Here is a 15339-nt window from a genome sequence, read left to right as displayed (position 1 = left end):
GACTGTGTTGTGTTTTTATGTAAGTGGCAGCTGGGAGCCTCTTATTGTGGAGAGTCACAATCATGGCCCCCAGTCAGATAAATTAGAGTCATATAACTTATATGGTTTGTTTATACATTATGGCACTAAGGAGGCTGCGCTTCTGAGGAGAATCAGGCAGTGAATCAAGTGATAATAGTGTATATGGTATGATGTAAGTCCAACAGGGAGGGAATAAAGTTGTGTTAAAGCTGTTTAAGAACACTGACAGTAGTTTATCTACAGCAAAAAAGCTGTGAAACAGTCGGATGTTCAGTTGAAGGCTGGTACCTACAGTGGAGGTCATACTCCGCAGCTATTTTACCTGACGTGATAATGATGACAGATTCTCTTTTATCAAGCCTTCACTATCTCTGACACGTTTTAAAAAAGGGTTAAAAATTAATGAAAAGCACCACAGCGGTCCTTTTAATTCATGGCTATATCTGTTATAGCTGTCTTTTCATGGTTCTTTCATGATAGTGTGAAACTTCAGAGCCAGTACATTCAATAAAGGGTGAAATGGTTACCAGAACAAAAGGGCATCGGGGCACTCCACATTCCATTGAGCTGACAAGTTCTGGACGATTCTCCTTTCAGCTGTCGTCCACCCAGACAGGAGTATCGAACCGTTGAACCAAACGTAAACTTATCTCCGTTCAGCACGCCGTTGGGAGGAGAGCCAGGATGACCACAGTCTACAACTGCAAAGTGGTAAAAGAGGTTAAGAGTAAAACTAGGGAGTGGAGAGGACAGTACAGTTCCACTCACTGCAGCTGTGTGAGAAGAGAGGCAATGATTCACACTGGTATCTCAGTCAATAAAAAGACAAACAAACAATGGCATTGATTAAGTTAGCCAAAAAAAAAAGTTTGTTCAACAGCCATGAGATGAGATAACATTGCAGTAGCTATAAATGTACTATGTTAGACAACAAATACAAAACAAGGGAAATAAAACACACCAACTAAAATAAATGTTAGACCAAGATACTTTGGTGCCAGCCGAAACAGTACTAAAAACACAGAATCAGTAGTCTGGGAATTAAATTACCACAAAGGGAGCAATGCAAAAATATTTGGTCTATATATACAGTAGATATTATGTATTAAAAAGATTTAAATTCAAGTTGTAGGATGCTTTAGCTACAGGGTGGCCAAACATTAACAGTATTTTTGATAAAACTGTTCCATTAAGAACTCAGGATCACACTAACCTATACATTCAGGAAGAGGTTTGTCCCAGTGACCGGTGGGTTGACAGGTCAGCACAGGAGAGCCAAACAGGTAATACCCGGGGTTGCAGTCATAAAAAACCACAGTGCCAAAGGTGAAGTTGCCGTGTTCGATTTTACTCTGTCGAATGGAGTTGGCTGGAATTCCTGGATCGGAGCAGTTGACGACTGTAGACAATCAGACACCAGCAGAGACAGGGACACAGAAAGATTAAGATGTATGTGTTATTGGGAATTTACCACAGTAAAAGGCACAGGAGATATGGCCCCGTAATTTAGATCTGGTAAAGTCAGTGGGAATAAGACTGATGAAGGCTGAAACAGCCAAAAAACTTCAGATGAACGGGAAACAGAACAAAATAAAAAAGAGGACATAATCCCTGCATTCATGAATTTATAACAGCATCACATCCATATTATAATACAATTACAACAAAAACATTCCAGCACCACGATACTCAGTGCAGAGCTCAGAATTTAGAAAAAACATTTCTGGACACAGTAGGTTTTTTGGTGGTTTGTTATTCAAACTAAAAATGGTTTCTGATGAACATAAATAATTTTAGGGATTATAACACTCAACTTTTTTCCCCACCTTTACATGTTGGAGGCGGGTGGCTCCACTGCCTGTTGGCCTGGCAGTGGGCCCGTGCAGGCCCCTCCATCTCATAACCGCGGTTACAGACAAAGCTGACCACATCGTTGAGGTTGAAGCCATTTCCCACTGTTCGACCATATATGGGACTTCCTGGATGGCCACAGCTGATGGCTGTAGGGAAGGAAAGTGTCAATCAGTGATACAGTGCAGTCTTATTCAGTCACTAATTATGAGACACACATTCATGTCATTTTTTCTATGATTCTAAGTATAAAAAAAATAACGTTTACAAAGAGTTGAACTAGAAGTAAAAATCAGAGGCAGCGTGGCTGCCAGAATGGAGAACAGGCACAGGTTTGGGGCCAATTATCTATGTCTGTCCTGCAGCAATTATTGACTCTCATGGAAATGTCAGACGGCTGAAACGACGCTACTGCAATCCCAAGTTAAGGTCACCATTTTGGAAAAATTGACTTGAGTGTAAGAGTTGAGTGTCCTTGTTTTAGCGGTGTTCATAATAATGTTTCAGTCAGTAAATTTTATTCTCTGGAGTCTGTAAGTTAGCAGAGTGGAAGAGTTCAGTCCGACAGACACAGTTACTGTCTACTTCCTTTTCAACACGAGTTAGCAGAGTGGAAGAGTTCAGTTACTGTCTACTTCCTTTTCAACACGAACACCTTTTCCTAAACCTGTGATATACATAATACTACACAAGCAATACAACTGCATTGTCCAGTTTGCGGCTGACCCAAGGTGTGGTTTTGACATGCCTGGTATACTGTATGTGAGTATAAACATCCAGTAATCTGTTTTCTGACTTTCAGTCACGACCCAAAAGCTCCAGTGTTTCTGTAAACGGTCAGTTTCAGCGTGACAGCGTTGTGGATTAGAGAACACACTGCTCTTCGGGATAAAACAGGAGGACCTAACATGTCCAGACTTCTGTGAAAACGCTCTAAAATCTCCCACCTGCTGGTGTCAGTGTTAATGGGTTTCAGTGGCACCTGCACAGTGACATCCCCACCACAAACCAATTATTAAAAGGCCTTTACCTTCAGAAAGCCTTTTTTGTTCAACAAATTGGACACTTTCCAAACACAACTCTCACATTTTCTCAGTCAGAGGCAGAGAAAGTGCATAAAGGGAGTGATTTTCCTTTATGTTATCGTGTTTGATTGTAAACCTCTACACGAGCTAAACAAAAGAGGTGAAATCTATGCCGGTAATAGATGCAGTTCTGCGTATGGAGTTGGGATATTGTGTGTGTGTCTACATCCGTGATTGCGTGCCGGGTGTTTTTATTGAGGTTATTCATGCAGGAGTTATTGAGGGAAATCATTTTACAGCCAAATTATACTGTAATTATGGAGATGAGAGGCTCTTGTTTAGAGACACAAACACAGAATGATGATGAGACTGTGTCTGTGTGTGTGTTTGTGAGAATGCATGTGTGTGTGTGTGTTCTGTGTGTGTGAGAATGCATGTGTGTGTGTGTGTTGACAGTGTCAGATAATTTTGTATCAGAGCCATGCAAAACAATTTCTGATTGTCAACTGACAACAGGACCCTGCTCTATTGTCCTTTCTCACTTGGTCCAGTTTTTCCTTCGTCACCATCTCATCCTTCGCTCCTCTCACCTCAAATGAACTCTCTCTCTTTCTCTGCCTCATCTTTTTCCCCGCCTCTCTCTATCTTCCTCCCTCTTCGCCCTCGTGTCGCATCCACACTCAGTCTCAGTCTTTCTTCGGGCTCTTCTTCTCTTCTGTCCACCCAATAAAACAGCCATGTCCAAAGTCCAGCCCTGCAGCCATCAGTGGCACTTGGACAGGTTTAATGTGGCTCATGACGCATTTCTTAAAAGTTAATAATAAAATATACTTTTTATAAGCAGACCTTTTGGGTTTATTTTTGCCCCCGTGAAATATGTCTTCAGTGTATTCTGGATCATTTTAAGGGTGATTTTTTATTTCTCTTCCAAGCATTGTTGCTTTTAAATAAGGTAGATATTGATTTGTAACCTACAGTATAAGCCTATATCTAACTCTAGTTAATTTACTGTACTAAAGTTTGAGCTTTTTCTGCCTACGTTTTACCAATATTTAGCCTGAGGCATTCAATAGTTTTGACTGAATTTGTTCTTTTTTATAGTGGATAATATATATTTATTCTACCTGCAGTTTGTATCACACAATGTGCTACATAATTATACATTAATTTACACAAATTCTATCTGCTCTGTTGCATAACAATTAGCTATTTTGTCAACATTTTCGGCAAACTTTTGACCAACCTTACGGACCACGACCAGATTACTAATGTTGATATTGAAGCCAGTAAATAACCGACAATACGTGACTGATCTAAGGGTTGGATTATTTTGACAACACTAAATGTGAATAACTCCGTGTGTGTGTGTGTGTGTTCTCTTACGTATACAAACGGGCAGCTGGCCTGACCACTGGTTGTCTTGAAGACAGATTCGAACTGATGATCCTATAAGCCTGAAGCCGGGCAGACACTGATACACCACGGTGTCGCGGTAACCAAAGTTCTCACCGATCACCTGGCCGTTCACAATGTTTTCTGGGATTCCACAGTGACCAGCTGTGAGAGAGAGACACAAGTAAAGTCATTGGTAACAGTACACCAGAAACAAATACGTACCAGTCAGTTTCATGACTATAACCTATTTTCCTTTGAGCTGGAACCTAAGTTATAAAACTAACTTTAAACTCTTCATGACTATATTTTCCTTTGAGCTGGAATCTAAGTTATAAAACTAACTTTTAACTCTATAAAAGAAGATAGAACTCAATGTCATAAACATTAGCACTCTTTATTGTACCTAATGATCAACTACTTATTTTTAGCGCCACAGAATAGCATTCTTTGTTTCTTGTAGACACTATATAATTGTTGCTGATGTCACGTAGATTGTCCTCATTAAATTCGTCCATGTCTTCTCTGGATCAACAACGGACAAACGTGATATTTAACACAAAAAAGTTGAACTTTTAAATTGTTTGTGTCACTGTAACCTGATGTATGACATTTACAGCTTTAATTACTCTGATGTCGGTGAAGACTGCATCAGCAACAGGAACTTCCTCTGGTTTTAAATATTAAATAATGCACGATTTTCATAGCATTTTTCAGAGGCTCTAATTATTTCATTCCGTGACAGAATGATGCCTCACCCGTCAGTTCAGGTTAAGTTACATTGAACTTTTCCTTTTTATATAATTCTGCATCTTATATTCCATCTGCCTGTCAGCTTTACTGGGGAGTTTTTCTGAAGTTTCGTTAAAAAAAAAAAGTGACAGTATGGTGCCTAAACATCTGTTACCTCTGGATGAAGAAGAAAACAGAAGATTTTCTTGGGTCACATTTATAGACAAGTGGAGTCAGAATAAAGTAAGAGCAGAAGGATGAGATTGAGGGGATTAAAGTAGACGAGGTCAGAGGTCCTTTCATTCATCACTTCCTCTCTGTTTATGTCTGCTGTGGCTTCTAGTCAAGTATCATTTTCAGCCTTTACATTTATGACCCTGTCTTTATTGTATTCCTTAAGTGAACTACACAAACAGAAACATCTAAGAAGCTGGGTGATGATTATGGGATAGGTGATGGTTTACATTGTCATATAAGTCTGTTACATTTAAATACAACTTTAATGTATCATTAATGACTGTGGTGTCAGTGTCTTCTCGGCAGCACATTGGGTTGATCTAAAATAAAGAACTTGAACTTTTTTTTAGCAGCGACTCCATTTTATAACAGAAATATTTACTCCAAAGAAAAATGTTCTGTTCTATTATTCTTTTTCTTCTTATTACTAAAAATAATCCTGGAAATTTTAATCTTTATATTCTGTTGATACATTAGGTTACAGTGTCACAGCTACAGTTTTTATCCAACACTGAAATCACTCACAAAGCACAGTCGTCAAAGCTCAACATATAGAAAACTTCACTACTGCATATTTAAAATCAATACTATTTCTAAGTGGTTACCACACGTACCTAAACAACGTGTTTCCGTTCCGCTCCAGAGTCCAGATGACAGGCACTCTCTGACAGCTGACCCCACCAGCATGAAGCCCACGTCGCAGGTGAAGATGGCGGTGGCACCAAATGAAGTCTGGGTTCCAATCTTTTTCCCGTTGGTTGGAGACGGGAGCTCACCGCAGGAGATCACTGAAGAACACAGTCAGGCAGACATGAGCGTTATAAATGAACCTGTGCATGAAGTTAGCTTGAGACGAAAACGACACTAATCACAAACTGGTGCGGTTTAATACATAAATATGGCAATTATCATTTCCTCGCAGCAATGATTTCTTAAATGTCACAATAATCAGGAGAAGAAGGAATATCTTGTAATCATAGTTATACAGCGATTAAATTACATCTGACTTATGGGATTTACTCGTAATTTAATACACCTTCATGTTCTAATAAAAATGAAATTAAACTTAATTTAAAATTTGTTATGAATTTATATATATATTTAATCAGGTCTCTACATTGTAATGGTAGATTAGACTAGATAATTATGTTGTGGTGCTCACTGATGTAGGTTATCATTTTGTTTGCCGTCATTCAGTGATGCTGACATTAGCTTCAGGTACAGTTTAACTTTAATGAGTGAAAAAGCAGCAGTTTTTACACATTTCTCTCAGCTGTTAAATTACCAGTTCTCATTTCTGTTCTTCAACATTCAGTCCATGTGCCTTTATACTCACAGACTTTCTGTATTGTGATTTTTTCCACATAAAAACTGCTTCAACAGGGGGCGTGACACCTACCTTGACAATGAGGCCTCTCATTTCTCCAGCTCCACGCACCATTGGGTAAGCACTCAATGTGGGCGGGGCCTAGTCTGTAATATCCAGGGTCACAGGTGAACACAATACGAGTTTTGTACTCGTAGTGTGAGCCGTTGACAATCCTCCATCGACCATGTTCTAGAGAAAATGAGCCGATGCTGGGACAGACCACAACTATGGAAGGAAAAAAAAAAAAAAAAAGAGATTTATGCTTCATTAAAATTTATTTCCAAATGTTAATTTGATACTTTAACTTAAAAAAATGTTAAAATATCAATAGGTTACTAACTAACTAACAATATTATTTTAATATACCAACAACCAAACCTTCTTACACTTTAATGTGTACTTTTTCTTTACTTAAACAACACTTTCTGTACTTGTGGTTTTCCCATCAACCTGACCAGACTGTACACAACTTGAATATTATCAGACTTGGCAGAGATTTTACTGTTTTCTTTGATTTCTCACTGACCAGAACAGCGAGGGATCTTGTTGTGGTTACTCCACGTTCCGTCAGGCTGACAGATTGCTGACGTCAGCTCTTTACTTGAGAGTCTGTAGCCATCATTGCAGAAATACGACACCCTGGTACCGACCGAGTAGTCTGAAGTTAGAGTGCCACCGTTTATTGGAGCTTTGGGTACGCCACATGACACAGCTACGGGGAAAGGGAAGGTGTAAAGTTAGCAATTAACAAAATAAAAAACTAAACAAAAACTAAACATAAATATCATAAATATCTAAACATATCTATCTATATATCTATATGTATATTCTGTATGGCTTTCTATCATTGTTCTCCAGCTATTTTCTCCAAAAAATGTATGTATAAAACCAAGAAAAATAAAATAGGTCAGGAGGAAAAAAAATCAATCCATCATCTGAAATGGACATGAAATATGACACATATTGAGACCCTGTTACTTCAAACAAGGAACCTTTAGCTTTTATTGACTTCAATTTGGAATGTGTCTACTCTGGCAAAGAATAATAAAAACAGAAACAAATCAGTAGTTAAAGGAGAAAATAAAACAAGGAAACGGAGCCTATTTTCTGCCATAAATCTGTCTGGCAGTTATATCATCTAAACAAAACTCAAATTTATGACTTAAATTAGAAATAAAAATGCACCTTGACAGGCAGGGACAGGAGAATCCCAGGCGTGATAACCCAGCAGAGAGCGGCGGCAGACGGCCGTGGCGTTGCCAATGAGGCGGTAGCCTCTGTCACAGGCCCACCGAACCACGCTGTTGATGTGGCCCCCGCTTTGAGACGAGATGGAGCCGTGGAGTGGGGAGTCTGGTGTGGAGCAGTACAGTGCTGACATGGACGAAAATAGAAAATAGAAGCAAACCAAAAAGATCAAGAAACAGGTGTGAACCAATTTCTTTTAGAAAAAACAATATTTATAATAAATCAGCTACAACACAGTCAGGTTAAAGGTGCATTTCATAATTTAGCCCAGGTTCTATCAGACTATAAACCACTATATTTGCCCATACTCACCGACAATTGAGCATTTTGTATGATCTTACATGGACTACACTTATACCGTGGAAATTAATCTGACTTGGTTTTAAGCTTAGATCCAAATAACCTGCGATACTGTCTCCAAGTTGACTTGCTTTGCCCACATGAGATACTGTATATAAGTGACCCACAATTCTAAGGGCAATTCAGCTCAGAAAACCTGGAACTAATTACTTTAAAATTGGGAAAAAAGAACCACAAATGTATCTAGTTCATGTCCATGTCCTTTGTAGCTTAATCCACCAGGGTTCACTTGCACCAACACATAATACCTTTCACCTTTCAAATGACCTTCATTTATACAACGAAAGTCTGTTCCTTCCCTCATTTAACTGCTGGCCGGGACAGCTTCAGATTTTAACACGAGAGCTAACAATACTTCACATAAGTTGTTCTTTATGTTGTGCAATGACAATGTGTCACAACATCAAAGGTAATTTTCACTTTGTATTTTAAGTGTTGACAGCACTGACAAGGTACACTGTCATGTCTCTGATCAAGCAAATTAATTAGACTCTTATGTAGAAGCTTTAAACATGTGTTTCCTAATCCCTGCAGATGTTCCCATTAACCTCCCAGCTACAGTAAGAGCTGACTGTCATTTCTTTCCTGTTCTTTCCTTTCATCGTTCATCCGGTGGGACCGCGGCTCTGTGAAAAATCACGTCTAATCACCATCTAAACTATTATATACTGTATATGTGATACTGCACAGGACGCTGGATGTTCACAAACACAAACATAATGCAGCAACACAGTCAAATTATCTGCTTTAGACAGACAGAAGTCTGGTGAACAGTAGGTATCAACTACCATGTATTAGTCAGATCGTACTCTCGTATTTTCCATCGCATTTGACTAGTTACGATGCACGTGTGCATTCAGATCAGGTTCTCTGTCCTTCTGTCTGTCTACTTGAGTCTTCATGCATTGTGACATTAATTAGTAATAGTAGTAAAATAAAGTTGGGATACATACTTTGGTACTCACCAACATAACGGATTTTGAAGCCTTTCTTGTTCGTGCCGTGGTCTGAGGACCAGCGAATCAGGAACTGGTGACCGGAGGTTGTGACGTTGAAGGGTGTGGGCAGGTCACCACTCAGAGTGGCCAGGGTCGGGCTGTTGGCTGAAGGGCCTGATGGTGAAAACAGAGGTAAAAATAGACAATGAAACATGGGGAAGATGAGAAGGTGACGATACAGTACAGTATTTGTTTGTATTGATCCTCAGCTTTGAGGGCTACTGTACATGTTGAACACAGTGGGAGTTCTTTTCTTTTTTTACCATCAAAAATCTCCAACATGTCAAACTCTCTCTCGGTGTGGAAGCTCTCAAAGGTAATGGTGACATTGTATCCTTTCTCCACATTGACGCTCCACGAACACATTTGGAGGTTGGGGTAGCTTTCTGGCCAACCGGGGCTGAGGATCACACCTGACGAGTCATATCGTACATCGTGTGCCGGGCATTGGACTAAAGAAGAGGAAAGAATTAAACGGAGACATTTTAGGGCTTTGCAAAGAAAAAATATATAGTACATATAGTATATATAGTACACACCTTGGCATGTCGGAGGCAGTGCATCCATCTGGAGTCTTTCTCCAAGGCGACAAGTTAAAATCTCACTGCCGACCATTGAGAATCCAGGATGGCATCTGTACCTGATGATGTCACCTGGAAACAAAAAAATCATTTGGGAATAAAAACCTGTATTTGACTGGAGAAATATATATATATATATATATAGACTATATTTGACATGAACAGATGATGGAATTTCGACAAAAGATCACTACATATAAGTTGCTGTAATTCAGTTAAAAAAAAGCATCAAAATGTCATAAAAATGTACAAGAAATGACCTAAACTAAAAGCAACACAAGTTCACAGGTTTTATGTAGTTACAGTACAATAACCTAGGACCAATTCTTTTCAACAGTAACACAGACTGACTGAAAACTCTGCCATTAAAAATGACATGTGAGACAGACGACTCACCTATCTCCAGCTCTCCATCCTCCATCAGGATGTCAGCGTTGGGCACTTCTGGAGGAAGCTGGCAGACCCTTAATTGGTAGGCTATGAAGAGCAACACACACCAGAGGAGACAGGCAGAAAGAGGACAATATATAAGAGAGTGTGAAGAGAAAGATGATCAACACACGCCAGGGAGCATCTGGTGGTGAATTCTCGTTGCGGTAAAAAGAGTCGGCAGTGACTCACACATGGGCACGGACCTATTGTCAGGTTTTATTTTGTTCATTGTTGCGTTTCGAATTTTGCCGTGGTTCGGTTTAACTTGACTGTTCATCGAAGCATGGGCTCAACAAACAGATACGACACTTGAATTGCCTTGAATCAAGAAAAGTTGCTGATTTTACAGCCGCTGAGCCAAGGGCCGTAGTCAATATTACTCCATAGATCACTGACTAACACAGAGTCAGAGAGAGAGGGAGAGAGAGAGAGCTGAGTGCTGTAAGTCAGGATGCTAATTGTATCTTATAGCCTCATGCATATTAATTCCCTGTGTGTGTGTGTGTAGTAGTGTATGTATTTGTAAAACATCTTTTAGAGTCTTTGTAGGAGACAATGTTCAGATCCCCAAAGAAAAGGAGGAAATTGCATCCAAGTAAAAGTAAAAATTAGTGCCAGAATAGAATTAGGCTAAAGATTAAATAAGACAGGTATTTGTAATGGTTAACGTTGGCACACGGTCTAGGTGATGCATGGAGTCTATGTGAAGTGCACATAAAAAATAAGAACCAGCGTGTGTGTGTGTGTATGTGTGTGTTGGCACCATCCCCCCCTCTCAGCACATGGAACAGAGAACCACTAAGAGCAATCATTGATCTCACTAAACTCCATGACCTTTTTTCCCCCCCTCTAAATGTCAACCTCCACAGTCATGTCACATCCTCTCTCCCAGCCTCACTCACATCCATGACAACATTATCCACCACGTACACGAGCCTCGTCTGCCGACAATCAGGAGCCTTGACCCAGCGACAAGTTAGAGACGCTGACGTTGACAAACAGCAGATGTTTTGCGTTGACATGGAAAGCCGAAACTGCACTTGAGCAGCTGTTGAAAAGACAAACGTTGGACCTTCTACATTCGCTTCTGACTGTCCTTCCAGTGACAGTGAGCCTTATTAGGAAAGTCTATCAACAGCGAGGGGCGATCCAGTGTGACGTCAGCCACTGGAATGTAAAATAACTTCCCTTTGAAGCCGTTAGTTTGAAGTTTACACCATGCTGTTTTTTTGAAGACCTTAAAGCTCTGGAAATAGTAGTGACAGAAATTAGCTGGGATTTTGGGAAAAGACACCATTGATTCTTTTTAAAATACCCTTGAAATTAACATAAAAACTTTCACAATATGTGATTAACCTCTGCAAACTTACAGTACCAAACTTTAGGCTTTAAGTCTTTTGTAGTACACACAACCACCATGGAACGGTTTAATAATAAAAAGCAAAAAAAGGTTGTTAAAGTAAGGCAGCTTGACATTACTCAAAAAAATAGTCTCTGAAAAGCTAACACTGGCCAATTCTGCAAAAATAGTATAAAAATATATCCACAACAAAGCTGTAAGTGAGAAAACAACCCACTCTTCTTTTAAAAAAGGATGGACATTTGAAGCTCTTTGACCTCAGCTTCTTCTCCAGACTTTATTTAAAAACAGGTCTTTTTTTTGTGACGACCATCTGAGGTTTCTTATTACCCTTTATACTATTTTTGTAGAATGTTAGGCAACAAAATGTAAAAAGTGCCGTATATGTCAACCTATCTCCATCATATCCGTCTCCCACTGTCACTGACGTCTACTGTTGAGCTCCACCAAAACTGGAGCTACACTTAAATCTGTCCTATATGTGTCACAGCTCTTGACAGTCTGAGGCCGACACCTAAACCCTGCAAACACAAATTCATTAATGCCATGTCACCTGTCTTGAAAAGGGTTTATCTGGTGAAGATGAATAAAATATGTAATTTGAAGATGTATTTTTTTTTTTGTATCTGGAATGAGTAGGAAGAGTCAGATTGTCAGAAATATTTTTAGGCTTAGATGATGGTAATGAGCATATTCATATTTTCGAAAACCTCTGTTTTTACTTGAGTTTTTTTTTGTTTTTACTTTATTTAAATGTCAGGCGTATCGTCTTTAAAAAACACGTAGAATAAAGAAGAAGTGAGTGGAAAAAAGTCAAAAGTCTAAAGGTCTAAATAGTGTGGAGGCACTTTTTTTTTCTTTTCTTTTTGCATTTTTTCCATGCAGTGATTGAGAAGTAGAGGTGAGTGATCTTAGCACTGCAGCTTCAAAATAAAAAAAAAGAGATCGGAAAAGACAGTTTGACATTAACAGAGTAGGGCGAAATAAAAAAAGAAAGAAAAAGTATTCTAACAAACTTCTCCAGTTCTGATTCATACTATATAAAAGATAGAGAGACGCCCACACACTATTCATTGCAGTGAGTAATTAGTGACTAATGAGCAAAACTATTGTCTATGTTTTATCTCACATTACTATTCTTTTTCTTCATTATTTAAAAAAATAAAAGGTTTTGGCTGATTTTTTTTTGTATTTATGTGTCTGCATAACATAATATGCATGTATATTTTCAGTGTCTGCATATTATCAGCAATGAAAATAAAGCTTTAAGCATTTCTGCTTAGAAAATAACATAATATGCATGTATATTTTCAGTCACCTCAAACTAAACATAACTATATATAATATAATAAATTACCCTAACATATATATATATGTAGATAACCTAAATATATGTTTTAGAAACAACCAGTTTGAGCAAAAATGTGATGAAGACTGTCTATTTGATGGGAAGGTGAAAAAATGCTGGTAAAAAAGAAAAGCATGTCATTAGTCAGACAGACCTAAGAGAGGTAGGTTTGAGTGGAGCCTAATGAGGATGGAGTCAAAGAGAAGGCAACACAAACACAGCAATGGCAACACTTCAGTTCTGGACTATCAAAGCCGCCCTCCAAAGCCAGCTGCAGGGACCGTGGCTTAATGAGACTGGCATTTCTGACTGAGCAGACAATCAAATACCACGATTCACTCAATGTCAGAGGAGTTCTGAGTCGCCCCGCGGCGGCTTTGACTTTGTCATTATGGTTCTTACCATGGTAACTCAACACAAAGAAGCCCGCTCCGGAGAAGTCAGAGTGGAATTTGATGAGGATGATGTTGGAGGTGGAGTAGACCGACTCCAAGGCTGTGTTGCCACTGAACTGACCAATCTGGGGAGACGACTGGTCCGGACCGTCCCTTTTGGAGAAACAAAGAGAAACGACGTGTCATCAAAGTGATACAGACCCACCAGTTTTATTTTAACTCTAGCATGGTTTAAATATCATTACTAGTACAATATCCTTACATCCTGTAAACCTCTAATCAACAGTCAAGACTAGAGCTGGGGTTCAATGACACAAAGGCTTCGTAAGCTTATATTTCTTCATCGATTAAGCACAGTGGCGTCTCAATAGGTGAGTATATTATATTGAGTTGTACTAAAATGTGCAGCCCACTGCTGCTCTGTTGCATGTTAATCACTGGCTGAAATATTGTATTTCTTTCTCTAAACTGAGAATGAAGTTTTTTAATTTGTATTGTCAAAGTTTCAGAGTAACGGCACACAGCTGTGGGCCCATCTTCTCCGTAAAACAACTTTAACCACAGAGACATAACGGTCATTTAGGTATGAAACTTCTACAAACTCTGGTTCCACTGACGGCCAGCAGCAGGAGTTGTTTAATGGCTGTTTTGATTACTGCACAGATTTTTTAGAAAAAGATTAATTGCACTGTCCTCAGATCGTTGGACTTGGACCTTTGGCTTTTATGTTTGTCGCCAGTGTTGGTCTGGCATTCAGGAAAACCTCATGAGGCAGACAGGAAGATATTTATCAAACGACAGTTTGGGCCCCTCGGTGCAATGCCATGTGCATATTTCACCTTTAATGACAGCAGCACCAGCTGTCACACTGGAACTAACCACGGACACATTATCGATGATTAAAAAGCATCATCAGGAAGTTAAATGGAATGATCATTTCCTGCTGTTAAAGTGTTTTTAGATGAGACCAATTATACCTGTCATGGAATGTCGGGAATTATCTGCTGCGGTGACGGAGCAGATCAAAGTTATCTGACTAGTTTAATTTGTTGATTATCATTGATTCTAACATTTATGAGCGGGTTAATATTGCAGGGGGAGAGAAGACTGTGCTGCGTGGAGCAGCAGAATGGAGGGAAACATCTGTGATGTGTATGATAATTCTGATGATGAACTGCTCTGGTAGGCTTCCCAGTATGAGACCAATTAGTGGACTAACTGACTGTCAGCCTGGCTGGCTCTGGACTGAGGAGACTGCTGTGAAAAATGCACCTTTACCACTGACACGAGGCCCCCTACAGGGAGGTGGTGTTGCGGCAGCGAGGCGGAGAGTTTCCAGTGTATTTGTGTGAGATTGCTGTCTTTGCTCTTTGTGTGAGATTCAGCAGTTTGTCGACTTTTCTGAATTGACAGCAGGGTCAGGGACACGCTGTGAGACCAATTCATGGACTTCACACAATCAGCACAGGCGGTACCTGGCTCAACAGAGTAATGGTGGTTGGCATGAAAAAAAGGCTTGACAGACTTCATGAATTTTAACATTTTCACATCAATACCATCTGTTCTAAAGTTTCTATTATTGCAGTTTTGTAACTAGTTAAGACCCAAAGTACTGATGGATAATAAAAAAGTACTCGAGAAAAACAAACAAATCTGACGATACAATAACTTGATGGAAATGTGCCTTAAATTCAGACTATTAATATCAACTCTCTCCCAAAATCAGCTCTAGAAAGATATTAATCCTGTGTGATGCCATCAATCAAAGCAAAAAAAAAAATTCTCTAGAGGCTAATTTCTATTGTTGGAACCAGTACCAGTATTTATGTCTGTTTCCATCATAGCAGCAGGTGGAAGAAGCCTCGGTCAAACTCTAAAAAATTTGATTCTTAAACTTTGATTATGATAGATTCAATAATCGTGACCTTTGTTTTTTTTACCACAAAATTCTTCTCTCTTCAAGATTCGATAACAATTTGATTGACATAAA

At 39.2% G+C, this 15339-nt stretch overlaps 1 protein-coding gene across 1 annotated transcript in view; it reads right to left on the bottom strand.

Moving 5' to 3' along the window:
- Window positions 1–15339, bottom strand: part of csmd3b (CUB and Sushi multiple domains 3b) — a 232649-nt gene that overhangs the window by 18244 nt on the left and 199066 nt on the right. Inside the window, 13 exon segments of the mRNA XM_025064901.1 lie at window positions 549–722; window positions 1235–1420; window positions 1848–2021; window positions 4281–4454; window positions 5873–6046; window positions 6658–6852; window positions 7154–7339; window positions 7813–8001; window positions 9201–9347; window positions 9497–9685; window positions 9773–9886; window positions 10211–10291; window positions 13357–13502. Of these exon segments, the coding sequence (XP_024920669.1) occupies window positions 549–722; window positions 1235–1420; window positions 1848–2021; window positions 4281–4454; window positions 5873–6046; window positions 6658–6852; window positions 7154–7339; window positions 7813–8001; window positions 9201–9347; window positions 9497–9685; window positions 9773–9886; window positions 10211–10291; window positions 13357–13502 (2129 nt within the window).

The sequence above is a fragment of the Cynoglossus semilaevis genome, chromosome 18 (assembly GCF_000523025.1).
Source record: "Cynoglossus semilaevis isolate Cse_v1.0 chromosome 18, Cse_v1.0, whole genome shotgun sequence".
NCBI lineage: Eukaryota > Metazoa > Chordata > Actinopteri > Pleuronectiformes > Cynoglossidae > Cynoglossus > Cynoglossus semilaevis.
Note: the sequence above shows the minus strand (reverse complement) of the source record. Positions and strands in the feature narration are given on the sequence as shown.